The 18,172-nt window shown below is 44.0% G+C and overlaps 1 protein-coding gene across 1 annotated transcript; it reads right to left on the bottom strand.

Annotated features, from left to right (window-relative positions):
• Positions 1 to 8,029: 8,029 nt before the first annotated feature.
• LOC122925770 lies at positions 8,030 to 10,386 on the bottom strand. The gene is made up of 3 exons (XM_044277120.1): positions 10,271 to 10,386; positions 9,026 to 9,874; positions 8,030 to 8,407 (listed from the first exon to the last, which is right to left on the bottom strand). The coding sequence occupies exons 2-3, from the start codon at positions 9,848 to 9,850 to the stop codon at positions 8,030 to 8,032; spliced, it is 1,203 nt and encodes a 400-aa protein (XP_044133055.1). The 5' UTR covers positions 9,851 to 9,874; positions 10,271 to 10,386.
• Between the last annotated feature and the right edge of the window lie 7,786 nt (positions 10,387 to 18,172).

The raw sequence follows: 18,172 nt of genomic DNA on the forward strand, positions 1-18,172 counted from the left end.
TTCAGTCGTTGCATCTACTATATTTACAACCGATGGCTATGGTAAGAGTTAATGGATATTTGTCAAAGTCGTTTGCGCTGAACAGAGGCACCAGACAGGGGTGTCCTCTGTCACCCCTTCTGTTTGCTTTAATAATAGAACCGCTATCGATGTATATAGCAGGCAGTAATAGAATACAAGGTTGCAGGTATTTCCGAAAAGATCTCACTTTATGCGGATGATATGCTGATATAGTTGGCAGATGTAGGTCAGTCCCTGAAAGCCTTACTAGAGATAGTGTACCTGTATGGAACATTTTCAGGATTACGGATCAATTGGTCCAAATCGGCATTATATTTGGTTGATGATTTTCCCCCTCAGAGTGTTTCATCCAGGTCATCACTTCAGGTGGTGAATAACTTCACATACCTGGGGATAGTCATACATAAAGATGTCACCCAATTTGTGGCTTTGAATATAAACCCGGTAGTTAAATACATCTCACATAAACTGAAAGCTTGGGAGGAGTTACCACTGTCTCTAATAGGGCGCATCAATATATTTAAAATTATCCTTCTCCCTAAGTTGCTATACATATATAGAACAACCCCCTTAACTCTGCTGAAATCTCATTTTCAGACCATAGATCGCTTACCAACGCCCTTTTTATGGAATAAATCCATTCCCCGCATAGCTAGGGATACTTTGAAAGCTACTAATGAGAGAGGTGGCCTGGCACTTCCGGATATGTACCTATACTACATTGCAACAGAATTAAACTATGCGGCCATCAGTGGTATTAGAGGCGGCTCTCATGGGATCATATGAAGCTCTGATAAACTTAGTGTACAGAGCAGGGAAATACCCGGTGAAGCATCTTACTACACTAATGGTGGGGGTGGTTATGTCCCTGATGGACATAAAAGGGGGGTTAATGGAGAGGGCCTGAATCTCCCCAACCCTTCTGGCTGACATTAAAGCTACCAGCAAAACTAGCTTAAGGGAAAGCACTTTAACTGAGCAAGAGGCTAGAGGTTCAAAGGGATGTCTGGTAAGGGCGTTTAGCACTAAGTTAAGGTCCCAGGGAGGAAATCTAGGGCCTGTTACTGGCGTAATCCTATCTACTGCCTTAAAAATCCTAATAACCCAAGGGTCCATGGCTAAACTCCTTCTCCCTAAGACCGATAAAGCTGACACCTGCACTTTTAGTGTACTTTTTGACCCGAGGGACAATCCCCTCTGAAAAAAATCCAACACCTGAACTACTGAAAAATCTAACGGCCAGGAAACCCCTTCTGCGCCTATAAAGGACAGAAACTTTCTCCATACTCGCACATAAATAATATTCGTCACCTCCTTCCTACTTTTCATCAAAGTGGAAATGACCTCCTTAGAGAATCCCTGACTAGCTAAAAATGACCTCTCAAATTCCATGCCGAAAGATGTAGAGACTCTACTTCCGGGTGGAACACTGGACCCTGAGATAATAGGTCTGGAATTCCTGGCAGGATCCACGGATCCGAAACTGACAGGGAAACAGGGAAAACCACGCCCTCTTCGGCCAGAAGGGGGCTATCAGAATTACCCTTGCCCCTTCGTACCTGATCTTCCTTATTACTAGCGGAATCAACTGAAGCGGGGGAAAGGCAGAACCTAGCGGAAAGTCCCATCTCTGGAGGAAGGCGTCCACCCCAGATGGGCACTCCTCTGGACTGAGGGAGAAAAAATTCTGTACCTTTCTGTTCTCTCTTGTGGCGAACATGTCTACTGAAGGCAAACCCCATAATCTTACTATCTGGGAGAAAATCTCTGGATTCAGAGACCACTCTCCCTGACGTAATTTGTGGCGACTCAGGAAGTCCGCTCGAGAATTCTCGACCCCTCTGATATGAATGGCCGAGAGATGAAGCACTCTCCCTTCTATCTCCTCGAAAATCCATCTCGTCTCCTTCAGTAAAGAATCTGACCTGGTTCCTCCCTGACGATTGAGATATGAGACCACTGTCCGATTGTCGGACATCACTCTCACATGTCTGTTCTGGATCATAGGAAGAACTGCTCTCAAGGCCAGCAAAACAGCCCTCAGCTCCTTTCGATTTGACGAAAACAGTCTCTGACCCTGGGACCACTCTCCCTGAAAGATCTGATCCTCCACGTGAGCCCCCCAACCCCAGTCTAGGGATGAAAGAGTCATGTCTGATAATTTTATAACTGACTCCAGGGATGTCCCTGCCCGTCTTGTGGCAGTCAAGATCTCTCCCTGTAACTGGCGGGAATGTCGTTGTGCCCACTGGACCGCTGGCATGCAGGAAGTTAGAACTCCTAACAGGGACATAGCTTTCCTTATAAACAGGGTCTGTCCTGACTGAACCCTCTGAACTACTCCCTGAACCCCAGGCTACCTTCTCCTCTGTGAGGAAAGTTCTTTCCAGCCTGGAATTTAAAACCAGACCCAGAAAAACATGTCTCGTTGACGGCTCCAACCTGGACTTTTGGATATTCAACAGCCACCCCAGAGACTGAAGAACCTCCATAACCCGATTCAGAGACCTGGCACATTCCTCCTGAGACTGGGCCACCACCAGAAAGTCGTCCAGGTAAGGTAAAAACGTGATGTTCTCCGTTCTGATGAAGGAAGCCATCTCCGCCACTACCTTGGTAAAGATCCGAGGTGCCATGGAGAGGCCAAAGGGAAGAGCCTGGAACTGATAGTGAAGAAGACCCACCTCGGTTCTTACAGCCACCCGGAGGAATCTCTGGTGATCTGGATGAATCGGAATATGATGGTAAGCATCTTTTAAATTCAGAACCGCCATATGACAGCCTGGAGACAAAAGATATAACGCTGACCTGATGGTTTCCATCTTGAATTTTCTGGCTTTCAGGAATTTGTTCAGATATCTGAGGTTTATTATAGTCCGGTACGACCCATCTGGTTTCTTCACTAAAAACAGGGTGGAATAGAAACCCTTCCCTAGCTCTGACTCTGGGACAGGAATTAACACCTTTTTGTTTATCAGTTTTTTTATTTCTTGCAGCATGATGAGAGAAAACCTTGAAATCACAAATCTTTCTGCGGGGCAACTCAAGAACTCCAATCTTAAAGGGGTATTCCCATCTTGCAAAATCAGCCAGAGTTGCAGTTACTTCACAAATCACTTCCTGTCTTTCAGTTTCTAAGGCTGGGCGGGCTTAGGCAGCTAGAGGGAAGCCTGTCCACGCCTCCTTATGACATCACACTGAGAGCTGAGTCCTACGTGCTCGTTCATGTGAAAAGTATGACTCACCAGTTTGGCTGGCACCAGGAAGTGTCTGTGAAGCTCATCTCTCCTGCTGTGGACTCAGATCAGTCCGTGGAGCAATGGTCAGTGATTTTATTGACTACCATTTAGGCTACTTTCACACTAGCGTTCGGGTTTCCGTTCGTGAGCTCCGTTTGAAGGAGCTCACGAGCGGACCCGAACGCAGCCGTCCAGCCCTGATGCAGTCTGAATGGAGGCGGATCCGCTCAGACTGCATCAGTCTGGCGGCGTTCAGCCTCCGCTCCGCTCGCCTCCGCACGGACAGGCGGACAGCTGAACGCTGCTTGCAGCGTTCGGGTGTCCGCCTGGCCGTTCGGAGGCGTGCGGATCCGTGCGGATCCGTCCAGACTTTCAATGTAAGTCAATGGGGACGGATCCGTTTGAAGATGCCACAATGTGGCTCAATCTTCAAGCGGATCCGTCCCCCATTGACTTTACATTGAAAGTCTGGACGGATCCGTCCCAGGCTATTTTCACACTTAGCTTTTTTTTGCTAATATAATGCAGACGGATCCGTTCTGAACGGAGCCTCCGTCTGCATTATTATGAGCGGATCCGTTCAGAACGGATCCGCCCGAACGCTAGTGTGAAAGTAGCCTTAGATGACCTGAATACTAACTACACATAAAAGTTTTCATATCTATTCCAAACCCTATCTGTGCAGCAGAAACTGTAATTTACTGCAGCCCAAATGCATGTCTGCTAGTATCCATATGATTCGTTTTTTTGTCTCCTATAAAAAAAAAAATCACTGAACAGCACAGATGCAGATTTGTTACCATTAGAGCTGTACTACATTAGAGTAATAACGTGCATATTCAACTCAGCCACATATCAGTGTATTACCCTATCTCTCCACCATTCTTTATATGCCATATATTGATAATCCCCACCTCACCAATCACTAAGAATGTACCAGCGCATACCTAGCTCTGCTACATATCCTTGTTATGTCAGTCCTACACCTGTAATATCTCTCCACCATTCTTTATATGACCTATATTGATAATCCCCACCTCACCAATCACTGAGAATATACCAGCGCATACCTAGCTCTGCTACATAACCATTTTATGTCAGTCCTACACCTGTAATATCTCTCCACCATTCTTTATATGCCATATATTGATAATCCCCACCTCACCAATCACTGAGAATGTACCAGCGCATACCTAGCTCTGCTACATATCCCTGTTATGTCAGTCCTACACCTGTAATATCTCTCCACCATTCTTTATATGACATATATTGATAATCCCCACCTCACCAATCACTGAGAATGTACCAGCGCATACCTAGCTCTGCTACATATCCTTGTTATGTCAGTCCTACACCTGTAATATCTCTCCACCATTCTTTATATGCCATATATTGATAATCCCCACCTCACCAATCACTGAGAATGTACCAGCGCATACCTAGCTCTGCTACATAACCATTTTATGTCAGTCCTACACCTGTAATATCTCTCCACCATTCTTTATATGCCATATATTGATAATCCCCACCTCACCAATCACTGAGAATGTACCAGCGCATACCTAGCTCTGCTACATATCCCTGTTATGTCAGTCCTACACCTGTAATATCTCTCCACCATTCTTTATATGACATATATTGATAATCCCCACCTCACCAATCACTGAGAATGTACCAGCGCATACCTAGCTCTGCTACATATCCTTGTTATGTCAGTCCTACACCTGTAATATCTCTCCACCATTCTTTATATGCCATATATTGATAATCCCCACCTCACCAATCACTGAGAATGTACCAGCGCATACCTAGCTCTGCTACATAACCATTTTATGTCAGTCCTACACCTGTAATATCTCTCCACCATTCTTTATATGCCATATATTGATAATCCCCACCTCACCAATCACTGAGAATGTACCAGCGCATACCTAGCTCTGCTACATATCCCTGTTATGTCAGTCCTACACCTGTAATATCTCTCCACCATTCTTTATATGCCATATATTGATAATCCCCACCTCACCAATCACTGAGAATGTACCAGCGCATACCTAGCTCTGCTACATATCCCTGTTATGTCAGTCCTACACCTGTAATATCTCTCCACCATTCTTTATATGACATATATTGATAATCCCCACCTCACCAATCACTGAGAATGTACCAGCGCATACCTAGCTCTGCTACATATCCTTGTTATGTCAGTCCTACACCTGTAATATCTCTCCACCATTCTTTATATGCCATATATTGATAATCCCCACCTCACCAATCACTGAGAATGTACCAGCGCATACCTAGCTCTGCTACATATCCCTGTTATGTCAGTCCTACACCTGTAATATCTCTCCACCATTCTTTATATGCCATATATTGATAATCCCCACCTCACCAATCACTGAGAATGTACCAGCGCATACCTAGCTCTGCTACATAACCATTTTATGTCAGTCCTACACCTGTAATATCTCTCCACCATTCTTTATATGCCATATATTGATAATCCCCACCTCACCAATCACTGAGAATGTACCAGCGCATACCTAGCTCTGCTACATAAACATTTTATGTCAGTCCTACACCTGTAATATCTCTCCACCATTCTTTATATGACATATATTGATAATCCCCACCTCACCAATCACTGAGAATGTACCAGCGCATACCTAGCTCTGCTACATATCCTTGTTATGTCAGTCCTACACCTGTAATATCTCTCCACCATTCTTTATATGACATATATTGATAATCCCCACCTCACCAATCACTGAGAATGTACCATCGCATACGTAGCTCTGCTACATATCGTTTTAACGTTGAAAATAGTCTGCAATTTAGATAAATGCATATTTTTTATTTTTTGTTTTTTACAGTTGTCTACGAGTTCCAGCATATCGTCAGTTTACAACCTGGATCTATAGATTTCTAGGCAAACATGCATGGATACCAATTCCCTCATGTGTAACAAAAAAATTAGAGAGCCTTTTCCTGACCATGAATGACAATATACCGGTTTCCAATACTATTCGGATGTTTCCATGTTTTTTGCTAATTTAGATTTACAATATTTAGTATTTTTTGCTAAACAAAATATAATATTTTGTTATTTTCATTTATCCAATTTTTTTTATATAAATATTATTTATTAAATTGCAATTGTTGTATTATATTCATTTTTTAATATAACATTTAAAATAAATATTTAAAAAGTTTTTTTACTATGAAAGGTTTTAATAATTTTATGTATTGCAATTTATTTTATTTACTAAATTTATAATACAGAATTCCAGTGGGTTTCACCTTGAACAACTAGAAAAATTGTATAAAAATTCAGCAAGATATTTGAACAATTTTTTTTTAATAACAAAAACTAATTAACATTTGCAACATGTACATGTAAAACGATGTTATAATTACAAGAAACGAAAAAATTTAATACAACATTTACAAGAAGGATAACCATAATATGCATTAGTAAAGTAAATGTAAATAAAACAATATAATAACAAAATTTTGTAGTATCATTGTAGAAAATTTATTTTTTAAAGAGATGTCTTCGCACCAGATCTTCTTTAGGTGGCCTTTCAACTGGTGCTATGTTTCGGGGTAAACTGGGCAAGGCAGATTCCCATGTGGATTCAAATTTTCCCTCAGCAAGTTCAATAATTCTAATGAATATTGGCTTCAAAAATTCTTGAGACCGTGGTTCGTACAGTAACTTGACCACCCAGGCTTTGCGTGCTTTACTGTACTCAAATCTATATTTTTTAGCTTGTTCCTGACCCTCTGCATCAGTCCTTTCTTGGAAAACTGCCTGTACTCTGCCAACATTTGTATTGTGTTCCAAAACAGCGAGTGTTGTACGAGCTACCATGGCATCGAAATAAAAATGCACCCGTTTAGGTCGGTACTTTAGTACGCAGGAGTGGAAAACCTCTAAATCTCCTGTATGACAAAAAAAACAAAGGTGTTCAATGTCCTTTATAAGTTTTTGACTTTCAACAATACTTTTCAGCTTTTCATATGCGGCAGAGTGATCAAGGAGCCACTTTTTATCTTGTATTTCTGTGTTATGATGGCACCGTGAGTATTCATCTTCTGTTTCCCATTCGTGTATATTTAAAACATGTTTTAGAACGGACTTCCATCTTATCACTAATTTTGTAGGGTTGCCATCACAATTTCTAGCGCACCACCATAGATGGTTTTTTATGGATGATATCCACGGTGAGAGGGCAGAACAATTTTGGGTTTTTGAAGCAGTTAGAATTTTTTGGCCAACTGACTTTGCCAGATGCCAAACATCAAATTGATGGATTATCCGTGGATATTCATCTTTTATTAGTTTCCGTATTGAAACATGGCGATCGGTTGCCACTATTCTAACATTTATATTTTTTTCTATAATTCGGTCTATTGTTTCTTTAAAAGCATTTTTTTCTAGGCTAACTGAAGATGCCGGAGGAATTATTTGTACAACACTAAAGTCGACTATTTTTCCTTGGTCCGTCTCCATCATTGTATATATACAATATTTAGCTGAAAATCCAGGGCTGTCAGATTGACCGTCACCCGCCAAGCATACAGGTGATCTTCCTAGTGCAGAGACAATTTTTGCACGTTCTTGTTGCCATTCTTCGTGTATGCTTGGAAAAATGTATTTTGGCTGGTAACGGTAATGGGTTGAACGAGATATCATAAAAATATTTATTATATCAAAAAACATTTTTATTTTGAGGAAGTGATTCCCACTAAGCACTATTGCACTAGACAAGAGTAGGTTGCCGGTCTTCTAGGAATGTAGATAAATCTTCGTCTTCCTCTTCATCAGATTCCATAATTACCCCAGGCGATAAATCAGGTTCTTCTTCTATAGCATAATTTTCTTCTTCCAATAAATTTATACTTGTAAGTTGAATTGTATGACAATCTCTAATGTTTGTTTTCTTCAAAGGTGACAGTTCGTTTATTTCTAATCTGCTGCACAGTTTGGCAGCGCTCAATGGTGTTGAATAAAATAAACTTTGTGACATCTCAATGTCTTCACTGAATTGTATATTATCATAGTCAGAATGCTTGGATGGTTCAATTTCTTCTTCTAACAGGTCTATTTGGCCATTATCTGAACCTTCATCTTCGTTCAGCTGTCCTTTGCCACTTGCGAGTGATGTTTTTTCACAGGTTTTTCCTTTTTTATTTTTTTTGCCAGAAAAAGATCCTTTAGCTCTTTTTAGGGTACTTTCACACTTGCGTTTTTCTTTTCCGGCATAGAGTTCCGTTACAGGGGCTCTATACCGGAAAATAACTGATCAGGCATATCCCCATGCATTCTGAATGGAGAGTAATCCGTTCAGTTTGCATCAGGATGTCTTAAGTTCAGTCGTTTTGACTGATCAGGCAAAAGAGAAAACCGTAGCATGCTACGGTTTTATCTCCGGCGAAAAAAACTGAAGACTTGCCTGAATGCCGGATCCGGCATTTTTTTCCTCAGGAATTTCAGACCTTTAAAAATGAAAAAAAAAAAAAAAAAACGGATCCGTTTTGCCTGATGACACCGGAAAAACGGATCCGGTATTGCAATGCATTTTTCTGACTGATCAGGCATTTTTCTGACTGATCAGGATCCTGATCAGTCTGAAAAATGCCTGATCAGTCAGAAAAAATGACATCCGTTTGCATACAGTTTGCCTGATCAGGCAGTCAGTTCAGGCAACGGAACTGCCTGCCGGAATCAAGCAACGCAAGTGTGAAAGTACCCTTACACGGTCCTTCAATAGACAACATTGTGTTCCTCGTTGACGATATCTTATTTTTTTGGTCTGGATACCAATATTGACTTTTGAAACATAACTCGTATCAAGGACAAATGTCTTATGATCCTTAGACCAATATAAGTCTGTATTTGTTGACTGATCAACCATGGTTGGCAAGCTATAATTAGGAAGTAAAACATTGGTGTCTGTAACAGTTGCAGTAATTGGCAGGTGAAGTTGGATCGTGCTTCCCAGGAGATTAATTTCACCGTGTAGAACGACATTCCCACTTGAACCAACCGGATGTGACACAACTTGTGTGTTTGGATGTTCTGATACCCTTCTTCTTTTTTGTTTTCTTTTGACACATGGGGTAGCTGCTATTGTTGGCAATGTTCCATCGGAACTTTTAGTTTCTCCAACGAGTTCTCCGGAAACATCTCCTAACGGAGTAGCGGAGCGCGATTCTGAACTATCCAATGATTCCGAAGTTGTCTGACTTTCCGTCTCAGTAGTTGCATCCGATGAATCCAGGGTGCTGCTAATTTTTGGTGGGAAAATGGTGGGCACAGCATCACGACGTAATTTTTTACGCAATCCTCCTTCCTCATATGAAAAATAGTCAAAGTGCTTTGAGCACAATCGATAATTATCATTTTTTTTTTGTGTTTCCAAGATTTTTTCAAGCCATTCGTCCACGTTTGGAAAATGGTCAGGAGCCTGCTCAAGCCATTTCCGGACTATTCTGGGATCTTTTGGAAACACATGCATTATGATATTTTTATCTTTGTTTTTCCAGGTGTGGGTACATCCCTTTATAATGCACGAGGGCATGTTGGAAATTCCAAATTTAGTGATCTGTAAAGGTTGATAAAATAGGCTTCATTAGAGATATATCAAATTCAAAATACCACAAACAATAAAAAAATAAAAAATTTGTGATCGAAATTAGCTTTTTCTCATAGTAGATCATAATTGTGGTTTGCAGACCGATAGATCCGCTTATCAATCATAGAGGTGGTAAAAGTTGTTAAATTTGAGGAACACCTCATCTACGTATACCAAAACTAAATACAAGTTGTTGGCCTCTACCAAACCAATCGAAACTACAACAATCAACAAATGGGGTTAGATAATTATTTATATATTGAATATAGTATTAAAATATATCATATATATATATATATATATATATATATATATATATATACATATATATATATATGTAAAATAAAACAAAACATGCTCTCTTACCGTTCAAATCAGTCAACAGGCGTACTATTTCCTGGAATAGATGTTACTAAATCGGATTTCCAGAGTCGAGATAATAACACGCTGTAATGCAAGCAGGAATCTCCAGAATCGTATACTGGAAAAAATAAATAAATAAATAAAAAATATATATATATATATATATATAAATTAAATTTAAAAAAATAAAAAATTTCAAGTGTCCTTTGCTTTGTCCCTATAAAATCCTTGTTGTACAACATATATATCTGTGAATCATATTCCATCCATTCCATAAAGGCCTCTCCATTCTCAAATAAATCCTTTCTGTCCACCATATATCCCAGTAACTAAAATTACATCCCATAATGGCCGTTCCTTTGTCCCTATAAATTCACATTATAGATTAGCTCCAAAGTTTGAACAACCCCCAGCCACCAGCACTGATGCAGATTTGTTTCCATTACAGCTGTACTCCAGTTGTGTATAAACCTTACACTATGTATCTTTATAGATGCATATACAGCTCAGCTACATGTGTCTTCTCCAGTCCCATAAGATCACTTTGGCTGAATGGCTTCCTATACAGCCCTGCTACATCTTTATTCTACTCCCCCACTAGCACTGTGTCTGAAAAGCTTCATATACAGCTCTGCTACATCTGTCCATTTATCTCTTCAACCAGCACGGTGTTCGATCAGCAGCATATTCGGCCATGCTACATCGTTTTCTCTATAACACCATCATTGATGCTGAGCCGCCACATATACAGCTCTGATACATCTGTCTATTCCCTTCCCCACTATAACTATGGCAGAAAATCAGTATATTATGCTCTGCCACAGCCCCCATCAGCCTCATATAGCCCCCATCAGCCTCATATAGCCCCCATCAGCCTCATATAGCCCCCATCAGCCTCATATAGCCCCCAGCCTCATATGCCCCCCATCAGCCTCATATAGCCCCCATCAGCCTCATACAGCCCCCATCAGCCTCATATAGCCCCATCAGCCTCATATAGCCCCCATCAGCCTCATATAGCCCCCATCAGCCTCATATAGCCCCCATCAGCCTCATATAGCCCCCATCAGCCTCATATAGCCCCCATCAGCCTCATATAGCCCCCATCAGCCTCATATAGCCCCCATCAGCCTCATACAGCCCCCCATCAGCCTCATACAGCCCCCCCATCAGCCTCATACAGTCCCCATCAGCCTCATATGCCCCCCATCAGCCTCATATAGCCCCCATCAGCCTCCTATAGCCCCCATCAGCCTCATATAGCCCCCAGCCTCATATGCCCCCCATCAGCCTCATATAGCCCCCATCAGCCTCATATAGCCCCCATCAGCCTCATATAGCCCCCATCAGCCTCATATAGCCCCCATCAGCCTCATATGCCCCCCATCAGCCTCATATAGCCCCCATCAGCCTCATACAGCCCCCATCAGCCTCATATGCCCCCCATCAGCCTCATACAGCCCCCATCAGCCTCATATAGCCCCCATCAGCCTCATATGCCCCCCATCAGCCTCATATAGCCCCCATCAGCCTCATATAGCCCCCATCAGCCTCATATGCCCCCCATCAGCCTCATATGCCCCCATCAGCCTCATATAGCCCCCATCAGCCTCATATAGCCCCCATCAGCCTCATATAGCCCCCATCAGCCTCATATAGCCCCCATCAGCCTCATATAGCCCCCATCAGCCTCATATAGCCCCCATCAGCCTCATATAGCCCCCATCAGCCTCATATAGCCCCCATCAGCCTCATATAGCCCCCATCAGCCTCATATGCCCCCATCAGCCTCATATAGCCCCCATCAGCCTCATATGCCCCCCATCAGCCTCATATAGCCCCCATCAGCCTCATATAGCCCCCATCAGCCTCATATAGCCCCCATCAGCCTCATATAGCCCCCATCAGCCTCATATGCCCCCATCAGCCTCATATAGCCCCCAGCCTCATATGCCCCCCATCAGCCTCATATAGCCCCCATCAGCCTCATATAGCCCCCATCAGCCTCATATGCCCCCCATCAGCCTCATATAGCCCCCATCAGCCTCATATAGCCCCCATCAGCCTCATATAGCCCCCATCAGCCTCATATAGCCCCCATCAGCCTCATATAGCCCCCAGCCTCATATAGCCCCCATCAGCCTCATATAGCCCCCATCAGCCTCATATGCCCCCCATCAGCCTCATATAGCCCCCAGCCTCATATGCCCCCCATCAGCCTCATATAGCCCCCATCAGCCTCATATAGCCCCCATCAGCCTCATATAGCCCCCATCAGCCTCATATAGCCCCCATCAGCCTCATATAGCCCCCATCAGCCTCATATATCCCCCATCAGCCTCATATATCCCCCATCAGCCTCATATAGCCCCATCAGCCTCATATAGCCCCCAGCCTCATATAGCCCCCAGCCTCATATAGCCCCCATCAGCCTCATATAGCCCCCATCAGCCTCATATAGCCCCCATCAGCCTCATATAGCCCCCATCAGCCTCATATGCCCCCATCAGCCTCATATGCCCCCATCAGCCTCATATAGCCCCCATCAGCCTCATATAGCCCCCATCAGCCTCATATAGCCCCCATCAGCCTCATATAGCCCCCATCAGCCTCATATAGCCCCCAGCCTCATATGCCCCCCATCAGCCTCATACAGCCCCCCATCAGCCTCATATAGCCCCCCATTAGCCTCATATAGCCCCCCCATTAGCCTCATATAGCCCCCCATTAGCCTCATTTAGCCTCATATAGCCCCCCATCATCATCCATCCGCCCCAAAAGTCAGTCCGTCTGCCCCCTCAAGTGCCTCCATCAGCCCCCAATCTCATATATAACATATACTTACCACGCTGTCTCTCCCACGCCGTCCGCTCTCTGAGTCCTCTCTCCCTTCCACAAACTAATCGGCCGCGCATGCGCAGATCGCGGCTAAAAGGAAAATAGATCTGCGCATGCGCGAACCGCCCGGCGACGTGCGCGTTCTTTATAATCAGTACAGCCGCCGCTAGATCACCAGGGAAGGAGTGCGCAAGCGCGGCCATTGGATGCGGCCGGCGAGCGGCGGCCGTATCCATGGGCAGCGCTTATAAACTAGGGATTTGGGATTTGGAATTTATAAAAGAAAAGTAGTTTTTTTTTAATTAGTTGTATTTAGTAAAAACTTTATTTGGGGGGGTGTAATTGAATGAGACATGATTATATAGATGGGAATACCCCTTTAAACCCTCCCGCAGAAGACCCATCAACCATTTCCCTGCCATCTTTTCCCAAGCAGGAAGAAAGAACTTTAATCTTCCTCCTACAGGGATTATGGCGTAATTGCTTTCCTTGTTTTCCCGCACGAGCTGTGGCCGATCTAAACAAAAAGCCCTTACTTCCTGATCTAGGCCTTGCTCCCTGCTCTCTGTCCCCCGTCTGCTTCTTATTTTGGAATCTTGTCGGGTTCCGAAAGGGCCGTTTATATTGCTTGAATTGAGTAAAAGATTCCTGGGGAAACTTTTTCTTTCTATCTGCCGCTTTCTCGAGTAAGGAGTCAAGTTCAGACCCGAAATGAAACTGGCCATCACAGGGGATGCTACATAACCTCAGCTTGGACGGCATATCTCCCCCTTTCCAATTCTTAAGCCACAAAGCACGTCGCGCAGAATTGGAAAGGGATGCGGCTCTTGCTTCCAGCCTCATCGTGTCCACCGCGGCATCCGCAATAAAGTCCGCGGCTTTCTGGAAGGTCGGTATAGAAGCTAATAACTGCTCTCTAGGGCATTTCTCCCTAATTTGCCCCTCTAGCCTCTCCAACTACAGTGACATAGACCTCGCAACAACAGTGGCAGCTATGCTAGGCCTGAAAGCAGCCGCAGAAGATTCCCACGCATTCTTAAGGGAGGAATCTATTCTTTTATCTAAGGGGTCCTTTAAGAATCCCATGTCCTCAAAGGGCAGCGAGGATCTTTTAGAAATCTTGGAAATGGCTACATCCAGTTTCGGGGCCTTGTCCCAAGATGTAGACACCTCTTCCTCAAAGGGGTACTTCCGTTTAAAGGTCTTAGAAATGAACGGTTTTTTATCCGTTTTTTTCTATTCTTTTGCTATCACCGCTGAAATAGACCTATGGACAGGGAAACACCTACGCTTTCTTTCCCTAAGTCCCTCAAACACGACATCCTCTACAGATCTATCCTCTCTGATATCTTCCAACTTCAAGGTAGATCGGATAACCTTTAACAATTTGTCCGTATCTTCCGCTGGAAATAGGAACTTTCCTTCTCTTGTGTTATCTTCAGAAGAAAAGGAATCATTAGAGTCCGATACCACGTTGGACTCCTGCCTCACCGTTCTTCTTCTCTTCCTACTTTTCAGGGAATTTTTAACTTCAGACATAATAGACTTAAGGTCTTTCAAAAGACTTGGAGTCTCCTCAGCCACCGTCTTCTCAATGCACTGCTGACAGAGCTTTTTAGCGTAAGAAGACAGCGGGCACTTGCAGATAGGGCATTCCTTTCTTTGCCGCCACCTTCTTAGGCACCGTCTAAGAAAAAAGGAACACACCCAAATCTAAGGAACAGCCTAGACCCTCTAAGGACCGAGAATAGGACTCACAATACCGGTGGCAGGATCTCAACATCCACACTTTCAGACCTCTTCTCTTCATCCATAATGAAGGAAAAAACCTGCACTGATAAAAATATTGCCCAAGTTATCTACTGCCACCAAGTATTCCTCTCACCTGAGAGATACACAGTTACTGCAGACCCACCACGCCAAGATAGCACTGGAACCACCTGGTCCACTTTCTGGCACTCTGAATTTCAGACACCGGCGTCCAAAACACCCCAGCACACTCATACCTGCCTGGAGCCGGTTTAAAATTGCCGGGATGTCGAACTTCCGGTCACCTGACCGGAAGCGCACGGCCGTGGAACGCATGCCACTTCCTGTTCGGACGCCTCCAACAGCGTCTACATCCAGCGGCGTCCCGGCTAGTCTGCAGCAATACCGAGGCCTTCTGGCCAACCTCAAACCGTTGGTGCTGTCCTCCTCACCTGAGGGACCGGCACCTTCTGCCCTTGCGATCCGGGATCTCGACACCGGAATCTCGCCCCCGACGCCTGTGGGGAATGGTCGGACAGGTATCACGCGCCGCCGCTAACCCTCCGGCTTCTACCGGGACTTCCAGGTCAGGACGACAACTGCAGGCTCCCGTACCAGGACAGGAAACCTCACTGAGGTGGGAGAGCGGCTCCACCTTTTTATGCTGCAGGTTTCCTGTCCTGGGGCGGAGCCATCTCTCTAAGGTGCTGTCGTGGGGGAGGGGAAAAATGACCATTTGCAGAACAATGACAGTATATAGGTGTATTCACAACTAAAGAGGACCGTTCCTAATGGCTGTTTTTTGTTTTTTAGAAAGGCAACAGTGAAAGGCCTCATGCACACGACTGTTGTTCGGGTCCGCATCCGAGCCGCAGTTTTTTCGGCTCTGGTGCGATCCCATTCACTTCAATGGGGCCGCAAAAGATGCGGACAGCACTCCGTCTGCATCCGTTGCTCCGTTCCGCGGCCCCGCTAAAAAAAATATAACGTCCTATTCTTGTCCACGCTTTGCAGACAAATTAAAGGCAAATTGCGGAACACACACGGACGCCATCCGTGTTTCGCGGATCCGCAATTTGCGGACCTCAAAACACACCACGGTCGTGTGCATGAGGCCAAAGACTGACAGTTTTACCATTTTTCCCCAGTATTGTGTGAATCTAGCCTAATTCATACAAATGGTTGCTGTAAGAGTTTTAGGGCTTATTCACACAAACCATTATCCCATCTGGGTGCTGTCCGAGTTTAGAACAGACAGCACTCGGGCTAAAAACTGACACATTAAAGTCAATGTGTTTTTATGCATGTTAGTCTTTTCACTGTCCTGTCTCTTCAGAGAAAATTGTAGCATGTTCTATCATTTGCTGTTCACAGAGTAATCGCTCATTCAAGTCAGTGTGCACCAAGCCCCCATGGCAGCTAGAGAAGAGGATGGGAGTAGTGGTGGCACTGATGTAATGATGTGGTGTCACAGTGTCTTACCTCAGGCCATCGCTCCCTGGGGTTTGATGCAGTGAAAAAGGTGATTATGAAAGGAACCAGGCAGAGATGGTTGAACAAACAACGTCTTCTTTTACTGAGTGTAAAAATAAAAAAAAAGCTTGTACAAAGTTCTCTCCTCCTGGGGTATGGTGGCTGGCAATGTGGCTGAGATGACACTCAGAAAATTGCTCGCTGACGCCGTCTCTCACTCAATTCCTTTACCTACGGCTTTACTCTGGCACCTGTGACTGTAGGTGTCCACTAAATGATGCATGCTTCTAGCTATGCCTGTCCTGAACTCTTGTTATGGTGTCTAAACGTGTTTCCCACCACTTTGCACCGGAGTCTTACTAGCTAGATTGTTTGATCATTTTTCTGACTCTAATACGCCTTAGCATGCCATTCTTCCGTGGCCTATAACCCTGCAGTCTCCCTGGGGCAATGATATCCTTCTAGTTGAGCCGCCTCTGTGGTCCACTTGGCCAGGAGGAATGGGAGATGGATCGCATTCTCCCTCACTCTACATTCTTCGACTGACTGGACGCATGGATGCTCAACTTTTTACTGTGAACTCTGGCAGGCTGTTTCTCTGCCAGAACAGCCTTTTGGAGTTCTAAAAGCTGATGTGAACATAGCCTTATCCATCTTTATTACTTGGATGTGTCATGGACACACTGCAGATTTAACTGAACAAAATTCATAGCATCATAGAGATATATGATGCTGTGAGTCCATGTCAGTTAACCCACGGTTGGGCCATGAAACATTGAAGAAATATGGACAAATAACACAGCAAGAACACGGACATGTGATTCAGACATTAGAAGATAAAATTCAGTCTGCCTGCATACATCACTAGGGGAAGGTTACTTCATTTTACACTGCTATGAATGAACTTAATGATGAATGCCCTGTCGTGGCAGAAATAGTTTATTTAAAGGGGTTTTTCTGGCTTGTGATATTGTTAAACTATTTGCCATTTTTATCATTACTAGAAGCACAACAAGGGGCATTTTTAATACTAGGGGCACTAAAGTTCCATTATTATTACTGTGGGCACATTATTATTACTGGGGGCACTATGGGAGCATTATTATTAATGGGGGCACTATGGGAGCATTATTATTACTGGGGGCACTATGGGGGCATTATTATTACTTGGGGCACTATGAGAGCATTATTATTACTTGGGACACCATGGGGGCAATATTGTAATTGGGAACACTATATGAGGGCTTTTTAGGGATACAGAACAATTATTTTTGTATTTTACTAGTATTTTTAGTGGCACTATTTGTATGGTGTTATTATTTCTGCAGTATAGTATTTGGGGATGACACTGGGCATAGTTTCGGGGTGGCAGTAGGATGACACTTTTGGGGCTCAAGGATAGGAGTATATGTTGAGAAGGTGGGGAGCATGATGGCAAAATGAGGGGCCTAAGATGTTTGTGTGGCAAATTCTGCAGAGATGCGATGTGGCTGAAAGAAATTGTCATGGCAGTCTGGAAAAGAAGAGGAAATGAATGTGTGCAATCAGATGAGATGTCACTTGATGTAATAGCTATGTATTTCTGTATTCTCTTGTATGTTTGGTAGTGCTGAAAGACCAGGCAGCATGCAGTTGGTAGTGTTGCTCGGTCTTGTGGCCTGTGTCTCACGGCCGCAGCCCCTTTATCCATATCTTAATTAGAGACAACTGGAGGAGGAAGAGGACAGAATGTTGTAGCTGATGTTGGCCACCACAGAGGTGCGACTGCTGGGGAAGTATTTTGCGCTGCTATTTGGTGCTGTGGCAGTTTTCTGTGCTGTGCTGTGCTGTGGTATTTAGTTCTGT

The sequence above is a fragment of the Bufo gargarizans genome, chromosome 1 (genome assembly GCF_014858855.1).
Source record: "Bufo gargarizans isolate SCDJY-AF-19 chromosome 1, ASM1485885v1, whole genome shotgun sequence".
In the NCBI taxonomy this organism is placed as follows: Eukaryota; Metazoa; Chordata; class Amphibia; order Anura; family Bufonidae; genus Bufo; species Bufo gargarizans.